The sequence below is a fragment of the Gekko japonicus genome, unplaced genomic scaffold, assembly GCF_001447785.1.
Source record: "Gekko japonicus isolate JY-2015 unplaced genomic scaffold, Gekko_japonicus_V1.1 scaffold4075, whole genome shotgun sequence".
NCBI classification, from domain to species: domain Eukaryota; kingdom Metazoa; phylum Chordata; class Lepidosauria; order Squamata; family Gekkonidae; genus Gekko; species Gekko japonicus.
Window position 1 is genome coordinate 40152 of NW_015170394.1, and position 24001 is coordinate 64152.

Genomic DNA, 24001 nt, shown 5'->3' on the forward strand with positions numbered 1-24001 from the left:
ACATTATTAATTTCCTCTGTAATGCATGTATAAAAATTTGAGATAATGAGTCCTCCTGATCTCCCAAGCAGTGGCTCTACCGTCTTGGGTGAAGAGGAGAAGGTGGGCAAGCAATCCTGTATCCTGACCTAGAGGGAAGGGGCTTTCTTTTCCTGGCAACAACTGTCCCCTGAGCTCCAGGGGGGCTGTCCCCACAACACTAGGTATCCCATGCAGAATTCTTGAGGCAGTAATAAGAGTTCTAAAATTGCAAAGGGAAATATTGTGTAAATGATAAAGGGATGCTTTTCTTACCTAGGAGGCTCCAGGGCTTGGCTTGCATTTGTACGGTGGGAACGATACATTAGGACAGGTGAGGGAGATCAGGAGGACGCAATAGAAGTGTTTTGTTCAGGCAGAATTAACGGAAGAGAGAGCTCAGAAGTGTTTTGTTCAGGCAGAATTAACGGGACACGTGTAGGCAAAGATGTCTGTGGTCTGCTGCATCAGGGTGATCTATGTGGTGCTCTGCCTCCCTTTGCCATCACGAGGGCTGGAAACTTGCTGCTGTTAAACAAAGGGACTTCAGACTCTCAGGACCAATGCTCCCTCTAAGATGTGGAGTCTTGTGAGCAAAACTCCTACTTTGTGAGCTACTGGCATTAAAGTTGTGAGTGAATGATTTGGCTACTGCATGAATTAGTTTGCTCTGGAGCCCTCCTTCCTGAGCTAAGGCAAAAATGTGTGAGCCAGAGGCTAAAAAACTGTGAGCTAGCTCACACTAACTCAGCTTAGAGGGAACACTGCTCAGGACACTGAACTGTTGCCTGATACCGAATGTGCTCTTTCTGTGTTTGCACGGAGTTGTGCAATGGTTTTTGCTCTTAGAAAGCTTTTCACAATTAACGCCATTAGATTCTTTTGTGTGTGTCTACCATTGGCCTGTGTTTTAGGTAAGAATGTGGGTAACGTGGTGTGTCAATGCAGGAAATACGCATTTTCCGTTAGAATGATGAACTCTGGAAACCTACCTTACTCTATGTTGTTCTATTTTTGTAATCAAGTGCAAATTTAAAAGCAGTTCCTGGTTGCTTACATAACCATTTAGTGATGTAGGGTAACGAAAATGTGAATTTTTCCTGTGGGGAGAGAATCGTGGTCACTTCCTGGTATTAGGAAGGGGTGAAGTTGGTGCTTCCACATATCAGAACATTATGATGTGGAACAAGAATATCTTTTGCATATTTGTGAATCCCCCCCCAACATGACCCCCCTCAACGATCTGAGTGTTGGCTAGCTTCTCCCAGAGATCTTGTGGGACAACAGTTGTTCTACAGTTAAGAGGCTGGTACCTAAACAGGATAAACCAGCATTGTTGGCTTCATCCGGGACGTTTTGGGCTGCCGAGCACAAACTGTCCTTTCAACCCTTCTCAGTTCACCCAAAGTGATAAGAGAAGAAGAAGAGAAGAGACTGGATTTATACCCCGCCCTTCACTACCCAAGGGAGTCTCAGAGCGGCTTACAAACTCCTTTCCCTTCCCCTCCCCACAAGAGGCACCCTATGAGGTAGGTGGGGCTGAGAGAGCTCTTTCAAGGACTGCTCTTTTTCAAGAACAGCTCTTATCAGAACTACAGCTTGCCCAAGGTCATCCAGCCCAAGTGCAAGTGGAGGAGTGGGGAATCAAACCCGGTTCTCCCCGATTAGAGTCTGCGCACTTAACCACTGCACCAAACTTGTTAGTTTAAGAGTTGAGCTAGGCTGGAGGCAGGTAAGTTTTTTGGCCTGTATTATCCGGATTCCCACAATGTCTATAAGTGAAGATGCTGGTGCACCAGGAAACGAAGTTGATGTGTGGGGGCGGGGGGGGGAGTGAATGAGATAGAATAGCCCATGGCAAACTTACAGTGAGAGCAAGGTGAACCCTAGTGGCTCTTACAACACTTCCAGGCTGTGCCTCAGTGCCCTAAGTGGAGATCCAGCCCTGTGTGCCAAGAAACGGTCTGGTGTGTTGCTGTTCAGCTGGCTGTCATGGGTCCGCCTACCTTCTCTGGAGGCACAATCCAAAGCGCTTTCAGTGGCTGTGTTCAACATTAAGGCAGGCAGGGAGACTGGCCAGGATGCTGGTTCTGACGTTATTTGGACCATTTCCTCACCCCTTCTTGTGTTCAGGTTCATCGCAATAGCACGGGGCGGTGCAACTGTGACGTGAATCCCTTATGCGCTCTCTGCGGCACTCGCAGCTCAGTGCCTCCAGAAATCCAGTACGAAGCCCCTTTGATGGAACGTCTTTCACAGCTGGACTCCTGCATCCACCCGGTTCTCTCATTCCCAGACGGTAAGACAGATCCTCGACTGAAAGGCCTCGTGTTCAATTTGGGGAGAGCGGAATGCAGAGAGAGTCCAGTTTGGGGAAGAGAGTCCAGGGCGTTGCGGCTGTCCGGTCATCCACCCATGCCAGCAGGTCGCTGCCTGTGCCCTTGGAAGCGGACACTGTGCAGGCCGGGGGTTCCGTTTGTCTGATTCTCACGTCATGGACGTGGTCAGAAAGCCGCTTGAGGCTGGGCCATGACTGTTCAAGAGTGGCCTGCAAAAGAATTTGGTTTGTGAGAAAAGGAGAAAAGTACCTCTTTCTCTACCTGCTCCATTCCTGACCTAGTTTCTCAGTGGCTGCACTGCACGACATCCACTGCTAGAGACTAGGTGTTATTTAAACAGTTAAGCAGGCAGGCACCTCTGTCCCTCTCTGCCTTTTCTCTCTCTGTCTCTCTTGCTTTCTGCTGGTTCTCACTCCACTACAAGAGTCGGTTCATAAGGTGTTCTGCCCCCGTCTGGACAAATTGGTTTCTGACTGGAAATTTCCAGATGACGTAATAACATCATAACAACCTTCCTGAAAAAGATGTTAACTGGGGTTTTGAAAACTGCTAAAAGAGCGCCATCTGGGGGTCCTCAAGAGACCTGCTTTCAGCTGGAGAGAGAAACCCCCCCCCCACACACACACACACCGCACACAGGTCATGATGCCGTTTTGGCGCAATCAGACATTGGTTTACAGTGCAGCAGGGAGATTGAGGAGCAGTAAATTAGACAGATGCGTCTTCAGCTGGCCTGGCAGATCAGAGAGAGTTGCTTGTCTTAATCAGCAGTGCATTCACAGTTTTGCCCACTCACAGTTCAGCCGTCTGTGATACCTGTACATCTAACTGTTAGTCTTTGGCTTCCCCTGTTCTGTACATAGCTGTGGTTAAAAATGGCTTGGAATATACTCACAGGGCTTCTTGTCTCTCTCTTCTCGCGCCCCCTGCCCCAGATAGGCACCCAAGTTTTTCTCTATTAATATCTGCAGCCCACATCTCTCTCATCAGCTGCTCTCTTGCTGTTTAAATGACCTTTTTACCCTAAGTCCCTGCTCTTGTCCTTTAGGTCAGACTGACCTGCTTCAGTCTTCTTTACCCATTTGGAGTAATGTCTACAGTTCTGGTCACCACACCTCAAAAAGGATATTTAATAGCATTGGAAAAAGTGCAGATAATGGCAACTAGAATGATAAAAGGGTTGGAACACTTTCCCTATGAAGACAGGTTAAAACGCTTGGGGCTCTTTAGCTTGGAGAAACGACGGCCGAGGGGTGACATGATCAAGGTTTATAAGATTATGCATGGGATAGAGCAGGTAGAGAAAGAAGTACTTTTCTCCCTTTCTCAAAATACAAGGACTCGTGGGCACTCAATGACATTGCTGAGCAATCGAGTTAGAACAGATGAAAGGAAGTACTTCTTCACCCAAAGAGTGATTAACACATGGAATTCACTGCCACAGGAGCATATGGAACAGAGGTCCATCGGTGGCTATTAGCCACTCTCGGTCTGGGGCAAGTGATGCTCTGTATTCTTGGTGCTTGGGGGGGGGCAAAAGTGGGACGGCTTCTAGTGTCCTGGCCCCACTGCTGGACCTCCTGATGGCACCAGGTATTTTTGGCCACTGTGTGACAGAGTGTCGGACTGGATGGGCCATTGGCCTGATCCAACATAGGCTTCTTTTATGTTCTTATGAACCTCGTCGATGAGAAAGAGGCAATGTGTTCTCTTCACGCTCTTTAGCCCAGGATCCCTCAGGCTTCGGTCATACCGGAGCTCCCTCAAAAGAAGTCGTCTTTCCAAGTCACCCATCTATTGTTGCCATGATAGGCACAGTAGTCAGCTAGCCGCTGCTGCTCATCATTGGGGTATGGACAAGCAGATGGGAATAAATAGGTTGAATAGGTAGTATGGGGGAGAAGGCAGCAGTCATACAGCACACATGTAGTCGTGTGCTCCTGGAGGAAAATGATAGGTTACTAGACAGAAAGTTAAAGGCCAGGAACTCAAAGGTAGCGTTCTCAGAAGCACTGCCAGTTCCACGCGCAGCGCCAGCTAGACAGGCACAGGTCAAGGGTCTCGATGCATGGATGAGAAAGTGGTGCCAAGAGGAAGGGCTTAGATTTGTTAGGCACTGGAGGACTTTCTGGGACAAGCCGAACCTGTACGAAAGAGACAGGCTCCACTTGAACCAAAAGGGAACCAGGCTGCTGGTGATTAATATCAAAAAGATGGCAGGGCACCTTTCAAACTAATCCCGGGGTGGGGGGAGCCAACAAGAGCTGGGGGGGCTTCCGGTTCGGGGAAAGTCAGTCCAAAAGGATGATTGCTCAAGGTAGCTCTACATTGTTGTTGTTATTAGGCAAACTCTGTGTTAGGGATCGTTAGGAAAGGGATTGCGATTAAAACAGCCGATATTGTAATGCCCCTGTATAGATCTATGGTGTGGCCTCATTTGGGATACTGTGTACAGTTCTGGTGACTGTATCTCCACAAGGACATTGCAGAGCTGGAGAAAGTGCAGAGGAGGGCAACCAAGATGATGAGGGGGTTGGAGCACCTTCCCCTTGAGGAATGGCTGAAGACTCTGGGGTCCTTTCAGGTTAAGAGATGACTAAGGGGGGACAGGATAGAGGTTTGCATGGGGTGGAGAGAGGTGACAAAAATATTTTTTTTCTGCCTCTCCCAAAATGCTAGATGTCGATAGCATCCCATGAAGCTGATGGGCAGTATGTTCAAGATGCACAAAAGGAAATACGACTTTACACAGAGAGTGATTAAAATGTGGAATTCACCTCCAGAGGGTGTGGTGATGGCCACAGAAATAAACAGCTTGAAAAGGGGATTAGATAGATGCAGGGAGGTTTGGTCTATCAGTGGCTACTAGCCATAGTGACTGAGGGGAACCTCCACATTCAGAGGCCCTAATCCTCTGAATCCCAGAGCCAGGAGGCAACATCAGGGGAAGGGCATGGCCTCTATGTCCTGTTGTTGGCCCTCCAGAGGAACTGGCTGGCCACTGTGTGAGATAGGATGCTGGACTAGATGGACTGTTTGCCTGATCCAGCAGGGTTCTTCTTACGTTAAAAGGGAGTGAAGCATGTATCTGAACGCTAAATGTTAAGGCATAAACAATTGTGAGGGGAAAAGGTGATTTCCTAAAGCTGTAGGCAGTCTGTATAAAGATTTGCACAGAATATCAAGTAAGGCATTATTTTTTATTATTTTATTTTCTGCTGTATGAACAGTGATGGATGGATGGATAGATGGATGGATGATAGATGGATAGATGATGGATGGATGGATATGCACTCCTGGTGATTTCTGGTATGACAAGACACTTTTTTTGGGGGGGGGGTCGCACTTCTCTTCCTGAGCATTGTGTTCTTCACCACAGAAGCTTCCCTCACTCTCCAGGCGCCTGTGTGGCCAGGCCTTAGATGGAGTGTGCTTTAAGAGAACATGAGGTGGATCCAGCCAGCTTTTCCACAGGTGGAAAAGGGTGGTGGGAGTCCCCTTTGAGCACCCAGAAGGATTGAGCTGACTGTGTGGACAAAATCCATATGGGACAGGAGCTATAATAAGGAGGGGAATTGGGCAAGATGGAGTGAAAAAACCTGGCTGGCTCCAACCCTAAGGCTATTAGACAGTAGTCAGCTTCCGAAGAGAGACTGAGAGGAGAAGACAATTGCTGGTGTATCTTACACAAACCAGCTCTTGTGGAGAGCTGCTAAGCTGAGGAGACTGCTGACTCTTTGAGCACCAGGCTCAGGACTAGAGATGTGAAGGCCTGGGAAAAAAAACGGAAAAATTTCCCCCCGTTTTTTTCCTGAAGCCTTTTTGTTTTTTCCCAAAAAATTGGGAAAATTGAAAAAAGAAAAAAAAATTGATTATGGAACGTTTTATTTTAACATGATGAATAAAATATTTTAAGACAAGGTGTTCAAATGTTTTCCAAATCATTTCTAAAATATATATATGGTATCAGATTGATCTAATTTCTGTGCACTGAGGACAAGCAAGTCCTAGGTTACAAACTGAACCCTCCAATGCAAGAACAAGATGCATTTCTTCCTTTCGGAGGTGCGATTGTCAGAAGAAAATAAAAAAGTTTCAGTTTTGTTTTTGCATGTGGGTGGGTATTCTGTTTGAAATAATTGTTTGGATACACTATATTTTTAATATGCTAGTTGTGATAATTTCATGCCAAGTAAAAATGTCCATAGTCATAATTTAAAATATTTCATCACTACTCAGGACTGCCCCCCCCCGGGGGGGGGGCTTCTCACTCACCAGGTGTCTCTCAGAGTCACCTTTTCACATTGTTTGAAATGTGTAGCGGCAGCTCCTGCAGTCTGAAGATCCGTATAAATAATTGCATCCAAGCCAGCTTTGTGCTTGCTGTTGACTAGTGAGGAAGACCCCGGCCTTCAGCAAAGAGAGCCGGCTGCTGCACCCCCACCATCCTGCTTCTTCCCTCCACGCATGGGCTTGATTCTCATGTTTCATGTGTAGAGACGGAGCTCTCCTTCCGTACCACTTCTCACACTCTGCGCTATCTGCATGTTGGAAGTAGAATAAGTTTTGCAGAGTATGTATGCACAAGTCTACTTCTTTTGCCTACTTCTGGTTGCGACATATGCTCTTGGTTAGTGGAGAGCTCAGGTGTGCGCTAGTTTGTTTGGCATCAAGCACGCACCACCTTCAATACTTGACTGTCATAGCTAATGAGTTATTTACTGTTTCTCACCTGTGACCTTGGCATTTTCTTATATCATGCTGTTTGACTCATCTGAGTCATGTGGAGCTCTCTGCTTGTGAAGCGTTTCAAACTGTCTGCGGTGTATCATGGGAATGATTTGGAGAGGGCTGGCAATAGGGTGGTTATGAACTGGGGTTTAAAGTAGTACAGAGTTATCTGATCGTTCTTCAGTTGCTGGAAGCCATGCAGTGCTAGTCACCTCGATGGTCACCTGTAAGATCTACAGGCCAAACACATATATGGGCCGCCTTCAGGGAGCGTACTCCCACTGTTTCACATTTGAAATTAATTACAAGTGAGCATGTAATAATTCCAGCCTTTTGTGTGTGTATTCTTTTCCAGATGTACCGATGAGTTTGCATTTTCAGAGCATGCTGAAATCCCAACTGCAGAACAAGCCTTGTGAGAAAATCAAACCTCCCAAAAAGCTCACCCTGAAGCATCGACCCACCATGCCTTCTAGCAATCTGTCTGACCCGGTGCGCAAGGACCGCCACAAGCTCGTTAATACGTTCTTAGCTGCAGCCAGTAAGTGTCCTTGTAACTTAATATTTTTTTGTCTTGCTTTGGCACAAAGTGCCCTACCATTCCTGGAGGTGTCCAGTAACAGAGTAGGTTTTATGCATTGCTGATATGAGCAGGGCCCTGCTTGATCTTGTATTAATGCCATAACTCATCCCTGGAATCTGTGAAACAGCCATTAAGGGAGTGCCTCTGATCTTTGAATGTGGAGCAGGGCTTCCAGGTCAGAGGTAACTCCTCGGCAGGTTTGACCCCCCCCCATCTATTTTTGGAAGTAAAACACTAGTAATGTGACCTAGCCCATGCAAGCAGTTCTGGAGAGCAGCTGTGTAGCTTTATCTGAAAATGAAGGTCAGATCGTGGCCATTAATAGTCAGATGTTTTAGAGAAGAACACAGCTGAACATACCACATGTATCTTTACATGTGTATGATGCCATTGACCGGCCTTGGCACTCCACAGCTTTTGGCGCCATGGTGACCTGGATTTGCCGAGCCCTGACTTAATAGGGGCACTGGAAAGGGAAACATAATAAAGACTGTCGCGTACAACCATTTTTCAAGACATTGCATGGAGGAAGGGAAGGGAAGAAAATGAGTTACGTCACTGAGATCGCTTGGGGCTCTGCTCAGTTATTTGTTTTAACTTGCATTACCTCTTGGGCAGAGTTCTGTCTTAACTTGGCCACTTGGGATCCATTTTACTGGGGATACACAGTACTGAACTTGTTACTTTAGTTTTAAAAGTGCGTGTGCCTTGCCCTCGAGTTATAGTTCCTCTCCCCAGAAGATTAGGGCAGATCAAGTGTATCGAGAGGTAATGGGGCTCGGCTGTCTGACCTGGATGATCTCCTGCCCAAGCCAGGTGTATATGGGTCGGTTATAGCTGGTTGGTGTGAAAAGGGCACTCGGCACTAGTTTAGAGGTGCACACACACACCCTTTCGTGTGCTCCGGGACACTGGCGCTGAAAATAGGCTCTGCCACAACATCGTGTCACACAGATGCGAGCTGTGGAGAATGGAAAGTAGGCCTTAAAAGCCACCGTAAGGTAGGGGGCAGCCGTGGAGCTCTGCACTGTTGCTAGCCTTACAAATACGTTAGTTTTTGTTTGGGCAGGAAGGCAGTCGCTGTTCACCTTCCCTTTACCCACTGTCTCCCCTCGCCCTCCTGCTTCTCCCCCACTATGGGGACACTTGGGACAGTGGCAGAGATAGTCCTGCCTCATTTCCTTTCCCCCAATTCCATCGCCACTACAGCTGTAAGGGGGTGAAACAGGCAGTTCTGAATAGCACAGCTGCTTTGTGGAGTAAGACCAGGGAGAGGCAGCAGCAGGGGAAAGAATAAGCCCGTGGAGGTTGTCACGTGGGGGCCCGTGACTGCTAATGACACCTCTGCTTTGTTGTGGAGTTTAACACAACAGTGCTCTCACATGAGCCTTGGGGCGGCGGGGTGTGTGTATCTTTCTCGATGTCTGCAGCACAGCCCCCTGTGTGTCCTTCACAGGCCAGGGTGTCTTTCTCGATGTCTGCAGCACCAGCCCCCTGTGTGTCCTTCACAGGCCAGGAAAGAGAGGTGAAAGCAGGGTGTTTTCATGGCTCTCTTTCTGTTCCACTCCTCAGCTTGCTCACATCACAAAGCCGAGCCAGACAAGGCACACAGGCAGTCCTTAGACGATCTAAGGGCCGCTCCCAAGGCCGAGAGAGCGCCAGAGCGCTCGCTTATCCTGACTTCAGTTCATGAGAGGAAGCGATTACGGGACAGCTCCTCCGAGAGAAGTGAAGGTAGGCTGGCCCACAGCCCGGTCTGTTTGGGGAGAGCTTGGGTTTCGCACTGCCCCCCCCCCTTCGGCTTTTGGAGAAGGGTGCTTGCTGCTTCTGGGGAGTTAAAAGGGGCATGGTGTCAGGTGCTGCCGTCTCTCTTCTGGTGTGCTTTCACTGCTTCCTCCTCCAGCGAAGGAGGTCCGGCCCAAGGAGGGCTCCTCTCTCTTGTGCTGTCTGTGGTTCTTTTTGCATAGGTCACTTGATTGCAGGTTGGCTCGGTGCGTTGTGGTGACAACAAGACGCCACTCAGTTCACTTTCTCTTTTGTCCCCTTCTCACACAGTGTTGAAGCACCATGCGGATATCGGAGGCCCAAGCTACCTGTCGGGCGCGATGGCCTCATCGGCTCACAGTCCCATCGTGCGGCAGCTGTCCACCTCCTCGGAAAACTCCACCCTGGCCAGCACAAGCTCCCTAGGTGCCTCCAGTGCATCTGTAAGTACTTGGTGAAGGGTCACTCGTGCCAAGAACGGTTGCCCTGCATGGGGGTATGAAGCGACCCAGGTTTCTTCTTCTTTGCCAATCCGTTCTTTTCAAGAGAGTGGCTGAGAGCCACTCATCTAAGTTATGGGTCTGAGGCTAGCTGCAGGGCCAGGTTTGGTTGGTATAAGTTTCTGAAGTGAGGTACTGGTGTGGCAAAGTCGCTTTAAGGTGGGTTAGCAGTCTCCAACAGAGGGTGAAAGGGAGTCCGGCAGAAGGAGATGGGAGTCAGAACTCCGCGTCCTCAGCTTTAACAGACTTAGGCTGAAGGGACTCCCTGGTTTCCAACACAATATGTTGTGATTGGGGTTTGCGTCCTCAGCTTTAACAGACTTAGGTTGTTTTCCAACACAATATGTTGTGATTGGGGTTGGTCCATGTATTACGTATGAATTTCAGCCAATAGGAGAGCTGAGGTTGGGAGCCAGTTGAGACCAAAGAGACTGCAGGTGCATCTGGTGACGAGTGGACCTTTCTTTGGCCAGATGTTGGATCTAATCTGCATTCATGAGTCCTCCATCAAGGATTTGGAAAAAGCTCTGCCCCACCACCCATGTTCTCTGTTAGCTTGTCATGTTGACGTATGCTCTGATGGTGCCACGGCACCCGTCCATTATTAAGTTCGGGGGCTTTATTTTGCCTTTGCTTGGCTTTTGACTCTGGAACACTCAGGGGCTCAGGTGGCTGTCGGTTTTCTGGAATTGCCCAGTGTGGCCTGCATTCCTTCAAGATTGCCTGCTGCCTCTGCCTCACTCACAAGCCCTACTTTAAGTTAGCACCCCTGAAACAAAGGTGTGCGGAGAGGCATTCTTCCCTGGCCACTCTTCAAGTTAGACCTGCCTGTCCCGGGAGGCTCCATTACCAGAGACAGAATCTTTAGGCAAAGCTAGAAAGATCTTTGGGGTAAGCTAGTAACGAGATTGGGTATTAACAATTTCATAGATGTTTTGCTTGATGTTTTATTTACATGCTTGTTTTTAGAATTTTTGGATTTCTTCTTCCTGGTCTCTGTGCATTGTGCTTCTGGGGCTTGAACCCGAGCAGAGTTTTCAGAATTTTCCAGAGAAGCTGGGGGGAAAGCTGTGGGGCTGTGCCCACCCCTGAGGGGTGGAACCACCTACACACACGCCTGAGTGGGTGGAGCAGTTTCCCCTTCTGCTCAGTGCCTCTTCAGCCACTATAGTGGAAGCATTGTGGTGACTTTTCTCTGGTGCGGTATTATCGGCCCTTCTTTCCTGTGCCGTCTCACCTCTTACCCCTCCTTTTCTCCATCTGTGGTACTGCAGGCAACCTGTGGTACTGCAGGTTTCAAAGGAGCTAGAGAAAACCGTTGAGCACCGACAGGCCTGATTACTGCCCTGTCTGCCGGAGGGAGGAGCACAAGGTGGAATCTTGCACACATCTTTTCAAATGTATAAAGGAGGGATCTTGCACACATCTTTTCAAATGTATAAAGCCAGCCTGTTGGAATTACACTCCCTTTGTTTGAAGGCAGCTCTTTGGGACCGCGTGACATTGTTGGGAGACAGCATCCCTTTCTCGGCTACTCTTGGTGGCTCTGAGAACTGACAGTGTCATTATCTGCTCCTGCTGCTGTTTCTTGATCTTTGACACCCTTAACTTGAACCTGTGCTTTGAACCACCTGAGATCGATGAGCTCATGGTGCACTTTCACTCAAGGTGAATTCAGTCCAGGAAAATGTACCGTGCATCTTCAGAACCAACGAAGAAGAGGCGGAAAGATAAAGATAGATGGCAGGAGCTGCCACCAGGCGCTTTGGTGCAGCCACTTCCTGGAAGCTCCTACCACGGCTTTCTCAGCTCCTATGGTAACAGAGGTTAGAGGTTACAGTATCGATCCCTGACGAGCTGCAAGGCAGCTTTGGAATTCCAAGCCGCCTTGAGTCTCTGTATGTGTAGTAGATTGGCTTCGTATTTGACAGCTAACTGAAGATGTGGCATCGGACATAACATGCTTTGGCACCATAGAACTCAGGACTGACCTTCAGGATCTTCTCCATGCCAAACCCGTGACTGTCTGCAGTGACTCTCAGTGAGCTTGTTACACAGATAGTAGGGATCAAAGCTGAGAACATGTTCATGGGGTTGCCACTCCCATCACAAGGCACTCGCATTTGGCTCATGTTTACCAGCCCCCTTCAGCCCTAGTGTCAACTTCCTGTTTGGCCCCAAACGTCCGAGGCCATTGCCACCACAACCAGTTGGTCTGGGTCCCCTCATTTACCTGTTCAGTTGCCTTGGGTTCCACAAGCATGCCACAAAATTCAGAGACAATGCATACTGCAGTCTTTTAAATTCCTTTCTGACCATAACTGCTGTGGCTTGCAAATTTGCTGTCCTTGGCCAGAGAGCCTTTATTCATCTCATCAAACTAGGGTCCCGTTATCCTGAAATCAGGGCAAGATTCTCCACCCAGAAATAGTTTCTTTCTTACTTCTTGATTACTGTTTTCACAACCAGAGTCATAAACAGCAGACCCTCACCATGCAAAGGGAAAGTCTGTTCAGAAATAGACAATGTCATCACCAGGAAGATTCAACCCCAAATTGTTTGGCCCGTCTTCAGGACGTGCTGTTAAACACCAGAAAAGCTGTCTGCTAGACATTCACACAAATCAGAATAGGAGCATTTTCATTATTACACTGCTTCTGGAGACATTAACCTTATGCAATGCTCTGTAGCCTCTGTTTTGGAACACCTGCTCCATCTTGCATTCTCTGAGAGTAGCTGTTTGCTCCTTAAACATACACCTTGCTTCTGTTTCTATTCATCAGCCACTGCTATCGGGATGGTCATTTTTCTCTCCTTTTTTGTAACTGACAAATAACTCGAGGTCGCTGTAAGCAAGGGACTTGCTGACATGCTCATAAGCCATGTATAGTTTAGACAACTCTTTCTCTTTTATTTCCCTTTTTTGGAGACGAAGAGATTTTAAAAAAATTAGTCACCTTATTTATTTCCTGTATGGAATTATGCCAGGTTTGAGCCTCACCAAACACCCCCCCCCCTCCGGTGTCATAACAGCAGCGATGACACCGTCCCCGGCTGTACAGCCAGTAAGTTTCAAGGTGCTCACTAAGCTACAGTTTGGTGTAGTGGTTAAGTGCGTGGGCTCTAATCTGGGAGAACCGGGTTTGATTCCCCACTCCCTCACTCATAGCTGCTGAATGACCTTGGGCAAGCCATAGTTCTGGCACAGCTGTTCTTGAAAAAGAGCAGTTTCTGTCAAGAGCTCTCTCAGCCCCACCTACAGGGTGTCTGTTGTGGAGAGGGGAAGGGAAAGGAGTTTGTAAGCCGCTCTGAGACACCTTTGGGTAGTGAAGGGTGGGGTATAAATCCAATCTCTTCTCCTTCTTCTTGCCCACCTCATTTTTTAAAAAATCTATTTATTTGCTTTAAACCTTTACAAAGTAATCAAGACAGACAAGTTTTTACTTAATTTAGTTTCCAACAAACAACCCTCACTTGGGTACAAGTTGCTGCTAGCCAGGGACCTACCAAAATTCAGCGTGATTTCCCCTTGGCTCCAAACTTGGCCAGTGCTACTGACAGTTTCATACCTCCCTTCTCAGTCTGAAGATTGTTTGATGAGACATTTCTTAATGGGAATAGTCAGGATCAATGTTCCCTCTAAGCTGAGTTAGTGTGAGCTAGCTCATAGTTTTTTAGCCTCTGGCTCACACATTTTTGTCTTAGCTCAGGAAGGATGGTTCCAGAGCAAACTAATTTATACAGTAGCCAAATGGCTCACTCACTACTTTTAATGCCAATAGCTCACAAAGTAGAATTTTTGCTCACAGGACTCCACAGCTTAGAGGGAGCATTGGTCAGGATTTACTCTCCAATCTCTTGACCAACCCCTTTGTGGAATCTACAGTTGGTTCTGTCTCAGTTTATGAAGCCCTCATTGAAACCACTGGCAGTACACAGTCCAAGACTCTTCTCTGTTTTCGGTTATTTTCTTAATAATCATAACCTCTGTAAGATGGGTGAATGAAGTATGTGGTTTTCTGCAGAGCAATTTCAGTGCCCTGTGGGCCTTCAGATAGGTCAACTTGCTAATCTTAACACTTAAAATGCACACAGACCACAAAGAAGAGCAGGTGTCTTACCTGGACCTGATGCTCTTCAAGTGGTCATGTGCCCCACCTTTCTTCCACAGAACAGGAGAGCTTTTTCCTGCTGCATCTTATAGGGAATGACTGATCTACCCACGTGTGCAAGCACATGGGAGTTCCTGGCCTCCAGGTGTGTGTGTGTGGGGGAGCATAGAATTGTTTCCCAGCTTAGCTCTGGAAGGTTCCGAATGACACTTTGTGAAGGCTCGAGGCCTGTTGATGTGACTGCACAGAATGCCTTTCAAAGACTGTCAGTTTTAGAGTACAGTCTGTTCTAAGAATGGGTGCCAACTTCCTTCCTGATGGCAATTCCTGTGCCTAAAAACAGGCACATATAGTTTGGTTATTTTCCTGTGTTATGGGCAGGTGACTCAGAGAGAGGTCTCTCTCTTTCTGATTTCTTTTTGTTGTTTATACCTAAATCTAAATAAATTAATGGCAAATTATAACTTGCCCTAGTCTTTCGTAACCGCAGTGCTTCCTACCTCCCTTGACAAATGTTTGAGATTCCTGTGGTGGGGTTTTTGTTGTGTGTGCCTCCTCAGATGCCTAAGTAAGGAGGACCACAGATGCTTGTCAGATGACCTCTGTTTAGCCAATCAGTGGCAGGACTTGTGTGTGTGTAACAATCCTGCTGTCCTGCATTACTGGACTGTAATGAGGCCCATTAAATCCCTTATGGCCTGTGCATGGCCTCTCCCAGCCAATCTCTTGTGTCTGTTCCTTTGTGATTAAAGATTACTTGTAACAGCAGCTGATGCCTGTTTTCAGCTTTTACCCACTTTTGTCTACTTTATACAGATTAAGGGGGGCAAGGAGGACACCGATGCTATGGTAAATCATGAGTAGCTTCCTTGAAGATTTTGTTTGTGTGTATAGATATTTGCCTTGGTTTACATTTCTAGCATGCACTGTCCTAAGGGTAAAATATTTAAGACCTAAAAAGACACGGGTGTAAATGTCCCCAGGTAGCCACAGAGTTTATATATAGATGACAGTGGGCTTCCCCAAGGTTCCATCTAGTCCCCCGTGCTTTTCAGCATCTCTGTTGAAGCTTTTTCTACCAGCAGATACTAGGGAGGCTGTGGAAACTGTGAACAGGTGCCTGGAGGCAGTTTGGGAATGGGTGAGGGCTAAGAAGCTGAAACTTAATCTCAGAAAAGCAGAGGTGCTACTAGTGGGGGAAGTTCTGACCCAGGAAATGGGTTGTGCCCTGTTCTGGATGGGGTTGCACTCTGTTGTATCTTGAGGTTGCTCGTGGATGCAGAGGCCTCCTGTTGGATGAACAGGTGGCAGCAGTGGCCGGGGTGCCTTGTAGAATCTGGTATAACATCTAGATTAGATTACTGCAGGGCACTCTGTATGTGGCAGCCCTTGAAGACTGTGTGGAAGCTACAGCTAGTGCAGAATGCTGCAGCCAGAGTCCTGCCTGGAGTGGGTAGTAGGGACCCTATCGCTAGAGGCTTGTTGCCCCTACACTGGCTTCCAGTTTACTTCCAGGCTCAATTCAAGATATTGATCTTTAGAGCCCTGTACAGAATGGGACCAACATACCTTAAGGACCACCACCTCCCATATTCTCACCATGGCATCCTCAAAGGCCCTGCTTTGGTTCTCCCCACCATCTGAGGCTCAACAGGTGGTGATCTGAGAAAGGGGCTTCTTCGTTGTGATGCCCCTTTGGAACTCCCTCCCCAGGGAGAATTCTCTCTCTCCCACTATTGATGTCTTTCACCAGCAGATGGAGACTTCTTTGTTTTGTCTGGCATACCTCCAATAACATTTTTGGCTCTCCTTCCTAGTGTTTTTTGTTTACATGTTTTAATTGGATTTTTATATTTTTCAACTGTATTTTAATGGTGTAAATGTTTTAATGTTTCTGTGCTCACCACCTTGTGGGCCCTGATTGGATGGAAATGTGGCATGAAAATGTTTTAAATAAATAAATAATTGTGCAAGTTGTAGCTGAGGCCTAACTTCCAGAGGTATTTGCAGACATAAGGAGGACCAGATAGATGATGACCTGCTAAGCCCTTAGAGAAGATGGGGAAATAAATATGGATGTGTTGCCAGGTGGCCACCGAAACTGGAAGACGAGTGGAAGGGTCTTGCTACTATATAAGCTGTACCTGAGGAAACCGTCTCCCTGTTTCTCTGCCATTAAAAAAAAACCCCAGGCCTGCATTTTTGACAGGTGGATAAGTAGCCACTGAGGAGCTTTTGGAGATTGCGTCGGCTGATTGAGGAGAAGACAGCATTCTCAGTGTGCAGGGCTCATTCTGCTCATCTAATGTGTGAGCTGGTGAGATCACATGAGGAGCTGAATATTTAAAAATGCTTAGTTACTATGGATATATGGAAGGAGTAGGGAAACCGTCACAAAAGCAGAGATTTGGGAGGATGGGTTGGTTGGAGGAGGCAGGATATGTTGTATGAAAATTTCATGGGCCTGGTCGCTTTGGGGGAAATAACCCAAAAGGTACATTGGATAAGAGACTTAACAAGAACCCAGTTTGAAAACTAGAGGGAAGGCCTAGAATTTTTTTCTAATAGTTCTTTGGCCATCTAGGAATTCTTTCAAATATGCAGCAACTCTCTTGGAGTTCACACTGTAGACAGAGTGGGAAGAAAACTCCCAGACTGGGAGAATGGGGTGGTTTTCACCATCTAGTTATTCTTGATATTGGTGCTGACTTGCTGCCCTCTGGAGTTATCTCAACTACAGGGAAGATGAAAAGCATTTGCACCTTCCTTTGCTTTTCTTTTCTTTTCCAAATGTGCTAATTGCCTCTCTGCAACTAACTGCCAGATTCTGTCTACACAAGAATTCTGGAGTATTGCACTAGCTAATCTGGTGAATTTCATAAGAGCTGTGCGTTCTGCCGATTAGCGATCACCCTTGTTACAGTTTACATGATTGCTTATTCTAGGATTGCAGAGGACATGAGTCAGGGCCCCCCAAGCTTTCTACAGGCACCTGAGTCACAACTCCCTGAAAGTTCATCCTTGAACTTTTAAAAAAACTCCTGTTCCAGGGCAGCAGGCTGGGTGAACAGGACCCACAATTATGTCCCTGGACTTAAGTTCCCGTGGTGGAATGGCCACTCATCAGGAGATCTAAAGCTATCACCCTGAGTTCCCTGCAGAAAGCCTGGGATGTAAATGGTGACTAATAAACTGCCGTCATAGTACAGGATTGCTTAGCAACTTCCTTAGGATTTGTAATAGAAAGGATTGAAGGGGACGGCTTCAGAGACTTGTTCTTCACCAAAAATGCACCAGTAGAGTCAACATGCAGCCTTTGGGCAGAGAAGAAAGCTAGCTGGGCACCTCCTCCCCTCGTACTGCTACTGTCTGGTGGTCTTGGAGTTGCTTCCATCGTACCCTTTTTCCTTACCTTTTGTTCCGTTCTTGTTTGCAGCAGCAGCCCAGGAGGCGGAGAGGGGAAAGCTCTTTCGACATTAATAACATTGTCATCCCTATGTCTGTCGCGGCAACCACTCGTGTAGAAAAACTGCAGTACAAGGAAATCCTTACGCCAAGGTATGCGCTGCAAAACAGTTTGATGTCCTCAATTCAGATCCGGGTAGCTTTCTAATTGGTTGCTTAGGGCCAGGTTGATTGTTCTGCTAAGTTAAAACACAGACTAGAGCACCAGCCATGAGGAAAGGTAGAGAAGCTGTGGCCTCCTGGATGTCAAAATCGTTCATGTTTAGTTCCTTACGCTGGGTTTCTTCTAATAGATCTTAATTATTCAAAGTGACCTTTTTCTCTCTGAATAAGAAACGCAGGAGCCACCAGGCCTGTAGCTACCGTGGGCCATCTCGGGGCCGGGCCCCCTGACTTAATGCCCTGACCTCTCGACTTCCCATCCAGTCGGTTTATTTTCTTTCTCTTGGCACTGAGCCAAGCCATTGCCCTGCCTTGCCTACTGGCAGTGTACCTCTGGCTGGCTGCGGGTGAGGCACACCATGGGGCACGACTGCTCCCTTTCTCTTGTCACTTTTAAAAACTTTTACTCTCTCGCTGCTCCTGACACAGTGCCCCCCGGCTTATTTAAGCGCCCCCCAAGGTCGAAAATCCTGGCTACGGCCCTGGGAGCCACGTTCCCAGGTGATGAGAAATTTCCAAATGGTCGCTGGTTTAGGGTAGAGGGCCAGTGTGCTGCAGGGGTTAGGGTGTCAGACCAAGGCTCGGAAGACCCATGTTCCAGTCTCTGCTCAGCCATGAAGCTTGTTGGACGACCGTAGGTCAGTCACTCTCTCTCTCTCCCTCCCAGATTTACGTACCTAACAGTATTGTGAAATCAGGGAGGAGGAAGGGAGAACCTTGTATGCCTTGGAGGAAACGTGAGTCAGCAGGTGCTGTTGAGGTTAGAAAGTGGATAGTTCTAGCTGTCTGGCAGGAGGAAGCCTAGGCGTTGTACCTGGGGGAGCGGGGAGGGGGGACAGCTGGAACACGTGAAGCTGGCCGTGTGGTGGCTGCCAGGTGTCCTGAGCCCATATCACCCACCTTCAGCAAACAGGAAATGATATCATGGGCTGGCTGATGAAACTGGAAGAAATACTGTGGCAACTGAAAACTGTGTAGGCAGCCTGGGACAGAGGAGCTTCGGCGTGGAGTCCACTTGAACTGTGCTCTCCAAGGCTTTTGTGGAGACTACATTTTACATGGGCCTCAGGAAAACTCTTATCATGGGAAATGGGCAGCTTGCCCGAGGGGCAGGGCTATTTTTGGGCAGGAACGCACAGGAACGGAGTTCCGGCTGGCTTCAGAGTTGGCCACGCCCACTACAGCCAAAACCTCTACATGCGTGTCTACAGAGGGAAGGCCTGGAGAGCAACCCCCCTCGGCAACTCCGAGGCGGGTGGGCCAGGAGGGCCCTGGAAGGATCGGGGAGGCATTTAAATGCCTCCCCGTGCCTTCCCCGGCCTATCCAAGGGCCGCAGGGTGCCTGGGCAAGCCAAGGGAAGGCAGTTTAAACTGCCTTCCCTTCAAGGGGGGATTTGGCCAGGTGCCCCGGCAAGCCAAGAGAAGGCATGGGGTGTGGCCTAATATGCTAATGAGTTTCTGCTATTGGGTGTGGCCTATTATGCTAATGAGTTCCTGCTGGTCTTTTTCTACAAAGAAAGCCCTGGCGAGGGGTGTGTGTGTGGGGGGGGGCAAACACTTGGAGAACCTAGGAGACCCTCAGTACCTTGCAACTTGTATGAGATTGAGCAGGATGCCAGTGATGAAGCCTTCGGAGTACCTTTGGGACTTGGGGGTGCCCAGCAGGCATTAGCTGAGGGTCGGGGCTGTGCTCTTTGAGGCTCCTTAAAAGAGGAGGAAGTTCACACCTGTCCGGCATCTCCAGCTGCAAGGATCCCCTGGTATTTCCCCTACGTTTTACAAAGGAACTGAAGCAGCAGGAGTTGGGGAAGAGCATCTGTGCCCGCGACCTTGGGGAACCCCTGCCAGTCAGGACTAAATAAACCGGTCATCTGACTCTGTGTAAGGCAGCGTCCTGTGCTAATGCGGGAGTGATGGTGTGGGATGACATCGACAGGCTGTGGAATCGATGTGTAGGTCTTGGAGCAGACAGTTTTAAGGTGGGCCAGACAACAGTATTTTGCTTAATCTAGGTGCCCCAGGAAAATTGCTCTCAATTTGAGTGTGTATTCATTAAAGGGTTTAAGTTCCCCTTTTTTCAAAGTGGCTTGCAATAGGTTTTTTAAAAATACTAAAATAAAGACTAGTCACTAAGTTACAGAATGTCAGATATGACCACCTCGGGGAATTAAACTGAGTAAAGCCAGAAGAATCTTAGCCAAAAGCAGAATGAAACAGTAAAGCTTCCATCTGGCACCTCTATACCTGTAGTGAAGGCATCAGGTGAAACTCAGAGAAGAATGTTCCAGAGATGTGGGCCATCACTGAAAAGGCCATGTCCCCAGTCAATACCAGCCTTGCCTCCTTTAATGGGTACTTGGAGAAGGGCTGTGTTATGTTTTACTCAGTGGTAGAAAGTACTAGCAAACAGGTGAAATTATGCAGGCAGGGTGGGGAAAGTGTGACTGGAAACAAGGGTTGACTCTGTAGGACAAGTGAAAGTCAGTATGACATAGCAGAGGGTTGAAGAGATGTGAGTTCAAGTTTTTTCTCCTTGGCCACTGGATGGCATTAAACAGATCATTGTCTAAACCTACTAATCTCAGGGAACAAAGAGTATGTATTGTATGTAGCCAGAAGTCATTCCAATCAAACACAGAGAGCATAAGTAATGAAGCTAAAATGACTGAATCTAAAAAATATTTATTAAAACATTTCCCCCTTCAAATACAGCTTTCACTCATATTTTCTTAGCTTCCAACTAACCAAACTCATAGGATTGTTGTGAGCAGTGTTCCCTCTAAGCTGAGTTAGTGTGAACTAGCTCACAGGTTTTTTTGCCTCCGGCTCACACAGTTTTGTCTTAGCTCAGAAAGGGTGGCTGCAGAGCAAACTAAGTTATGCAGCAGCCGAATCGCTCGCTCAGAACTTGAATGCCACCAGTTCACAAAGTAGAATTTTTGCTCACAAAAGTGGTAGCGAACCTATGGTACGGGTGCCAGAGGTGGCACTCAGAGCCCTCTCTGTGGGCACGCATGCCATCGCCCCAGCCAGGCCCAGACCATCATTAAAGTGTCGAATTCTCTGCCAAATAATTTTAAGTAAATGAAAGCATTTGGGATTGCTTTCCTTACTTTGTTTGGATCATCTTAAGCTAATGTATGAGTTGTTTTTTCTAAAGTAAAACCTCAGTATTCAGGTTAAATTGCCGTGTTGGCACTTTGCGATCAATAAGTGGGTTTTGGGTCGCAGTTTGGGCACTCAGTCTCTAAAAGGTTCGCCATCACTGGCTTAGAGGGAGCATCGGTTGTGAGGATAGCACCATGCATGACACGCGATGCTCCTTGGAAGACGGGCAAGATAAAAGTGTGGTAAATATTTTCCCCTCTAACCAGAGAACTGTTTAGTTTGGGCTTTCCTGCAAGCGATACGTTTCTTTCTTGATTGTTCCTGCTGTAGTTGGTGCTAAGACCCCGCCTCTCACTTTTTATTTGCTGGTCTGTGTTGCAGCTGGCGTGTTGTGGATATTGGTGCTCTGAAGGTGAATCCGGATGAAGATAATGAAGAGGTAACAATAGTAGTGGTTTTCCTTGGTGGGGTGTGTGTGTGTGTGAGTGCCATCAACTCACAACCAACTTATGGCAGCCCCATAGGGTTTTCAAGGCAAGAGATGAACAGAGGTGGTTTGCCATGGCCTGCCTCTGCATAGCAACCCTGGACTTCCTTTGGTGGCCTCCCATCCAAGTACTAACCAGGGGTGACCCTGCTTAGCTTCCCAGGGTCTGAGGAGGTCGGGCTGGCCTGGGCCATCTGGGTTCTTGGTAGCCTCATCACATTCCTGACAGTGGAATCTTAAACACACAGGGCGTTCCTTTCCTCTCTGCTCAATTCCTCATGGAGGAATGACATCCTAAAGCAATCACAATCTACACAAACTTCTCCTGCCTCCCGGGGGAAAAGATCTTTCTTGGGCAGCATAATGCCAAGTGTCTTCTGGAAGATTGGTTCCCTCCGGAGAGGGCAGGAGCAGTGGCAGGCTAGGTCAACCCTCCTGTTGACGTAATGCCTTTTTGAGAAGGTATTCCAAGAGCTGGAAAACCAACATACAACAAGTACCGTGCACAGATGATTATAACATTTTATATTTTTTTCAAAAAAAATAGTTTTCAAAAATATTCGAAAGCAAGAAATTGCAAGTAGATAAATAGGTACCACTTCGGTGGGAAGGGAACAGCGTTCCGTGCGCCTTGGTGTTTAGTCATGCCGGCCACATGACCACGGAAAAGTCTTTTGGACAGCGCTGGCTCTTCGGCTTTGAAACAGAGATGAGCACCGCAACCCTAGAGTCGGATTCGACTGGCTTTCGAGCAAGGGAAACCTTTACCTTTACCTTATAATCATCTGTGCATGGTACTTGTTGTATGTTGGGTTTCCTACTTACCGTGGGTCCTTGTTTGGTTTTGTGAATTCCAAGAGCTGGGCCAGATTTGGCTAGACATGCAGCCACCAGCTTTGTCCAGTTTAGTAGTTTAGGGGCACCCCCCCCCCCCCCGTGCATGACCTTGTTTAGGGTGTCAGGGGATTCAGGAGAGAGCAGCAGTTCCCTCTTGCAGCTAAATTTACACCCACACTGTGCTGCCAGAGTGAGAGAAAGTGGTCTGTGTTGCTCGTAGTCCTTATATGATTGGGGGGGGGAGCACCAAATGCCGGAATCGACATTGTTTTCCGTGTGAATGCACCTCCCAGGTGATCAGATTTAATCTGATACTGAGAGACAATTAAACAAAGAAAAGATGCAGGGATGTAAAATATTAAATGGTGTGTTGGTTAATGCATAAATGATAAAAAGCTTAAATTTAAAAAAATGTAATTTAAAGCTCCAGAGCTAAGTGTTGTTTAGTGTAAGAGAGTGATCATATGAAGGATGTATTGCATAAATTTTTGTCAGGACAGTGTGGCTGTTTCTAAAAAAATAATGTAGTGCCTTTTTCAGTCACAAGTGATTGTACAAGCTTAGCTTGAGTCTTTTTAATTTCTGACTTCTGAAACAATGAAGGTTGCCAGATGTCCAGTTTTGTCCTGGACAGTCCAGTATTTTCAATGGAGAGCAAGTTCGGTGTAGTGGTTGAGAGTGGTGGACTCTAGAGCCAGTTCGGTGTAGTGGTTGAGAGTGGTGGACTCTAATCCAGAGAACCGGGTTTGATTCACCACTCCTCCTCCAACTGCAGTCATCTGGGTGACCTTGGGTCAGTTACAGCTCTCTCTCAGCCGCACCTACCTTACAGGGAGGGAGATTGTAAGACGCTCTGAGACTCTCGAGTGAAGGGCGGGGTATAAATCCAATCTCTTCTTCTGGGGAAAATACCAGACATATAAATTTCCTTCTGGTTGTGCTCGAGAGCCTCACGCTCTGCAGACTCGTGCATTTGGTTATCCCACAGATGTATGGATGAGCTTGGGTGGCTCTCCTGCACAGCCCGTAGCTTGGTAGCAGGAGGGGAAAGGAGCCCTGGGGGTGGGGTGGGTGTCGCTCTTGGAGGAAGGGCCATTTGGAGGCAGGCAGGTCCGACAAGCAAAGAAACAGTTCAGGAAAACCCTTTTTTAAAATCCCAGTTAGTTTTCTCCAGTTTCTAGGCCGTATGGGAGAGACCTTGAAAATCCTCAGGCAGGTTATTCAGATGACTAGGGATATGCAGGGGAGGGGAAGTGTTTTTTTCCGGAGTCAGCCTCTGTGTCACACAGTGGCCAGAAATACCAGTGCAGTCAGGAGGTCCACCAGTGGGGCCAGGACATTAGAAGCCCTCCCACTGTTGACCCCCCCAAGCACCAAGAAGACAGAGCATCACTTGCCCCAGAGCCCCTATCTATACCTTGTGGCTAATAGCCACTGATGGACCTCTGCTCCATATGTTTATCTAATTCCCTTTTGAAGCCGTCCATGCTTGTAGCCGCCACCACTTCCTGTGGCAGTGAATTCCATGTGTTAATCACTCTTTGGGTGAAGAAGTACTTCCTTTTATCCGTTCTAACCCGACCGCTCAGCAATTTCATGGAGTGCCCACGGGTTCTTGTATTGTGAGAAAGGGAGAAAAGTACCTCTTTCTCTACCTGCTCTTTCCCATGCGTAATCTTATAAACCTCGATCATGTCACCCCTCAGTCGTCTTTTCTCCAAGCTAAAGAGCCCTAAGCGCTTTAACCTTTCCTCATAGGGAAAGTGTTCCAACCCTTTTATCATTCGAGTTGCCCTTTTCTGCACTTTTTCCAAAGCTATAATATCCTTTTTAAGGTGTGGTGACCAGAACTGCACACAGTATTCCAAATGAGGTCGCACCATTGATTTATATAG

At 47.6% G+C, this 24001-nt stretch overlaps 1 protein-coding gene across 1 annotated transcript in view; it reads left to right on the forward strand.

The window, feature by feature from the left end:
* The window catches only part of KANSL1 (KAT8 regulatory NSL complex subunit 1), a gene marked incomplete at its 5' end in the record, with an annotated part of 50840 nt that overhangs the window by 16142 nt on the left and 10697 nt on the right, over positions 1-24001 (forward strand). Inside the window, 6 exons of the mRNA XM_015418277.1 lie at positions 2152-2317; positions 7444-7629; positions 9244-9405; positions 9727-9878; positions 17484-17605; positions 21164-21221. Of these exons, the coding sequence (XP_015273763.1) occupies positions 2152-2317; positions 7444-7629; positions 9244-9405; positions 9727-9878; positions 17484-17605; positions 21164-21221 (846 nt within the window). The remainder of the gene's footprint in view (positions 1-2151; positions 2318-7443; positions 7630-9243; positions 9406-9726; positions 9879-17483; positions 17606-21163; positions 21222-24001) is intronic.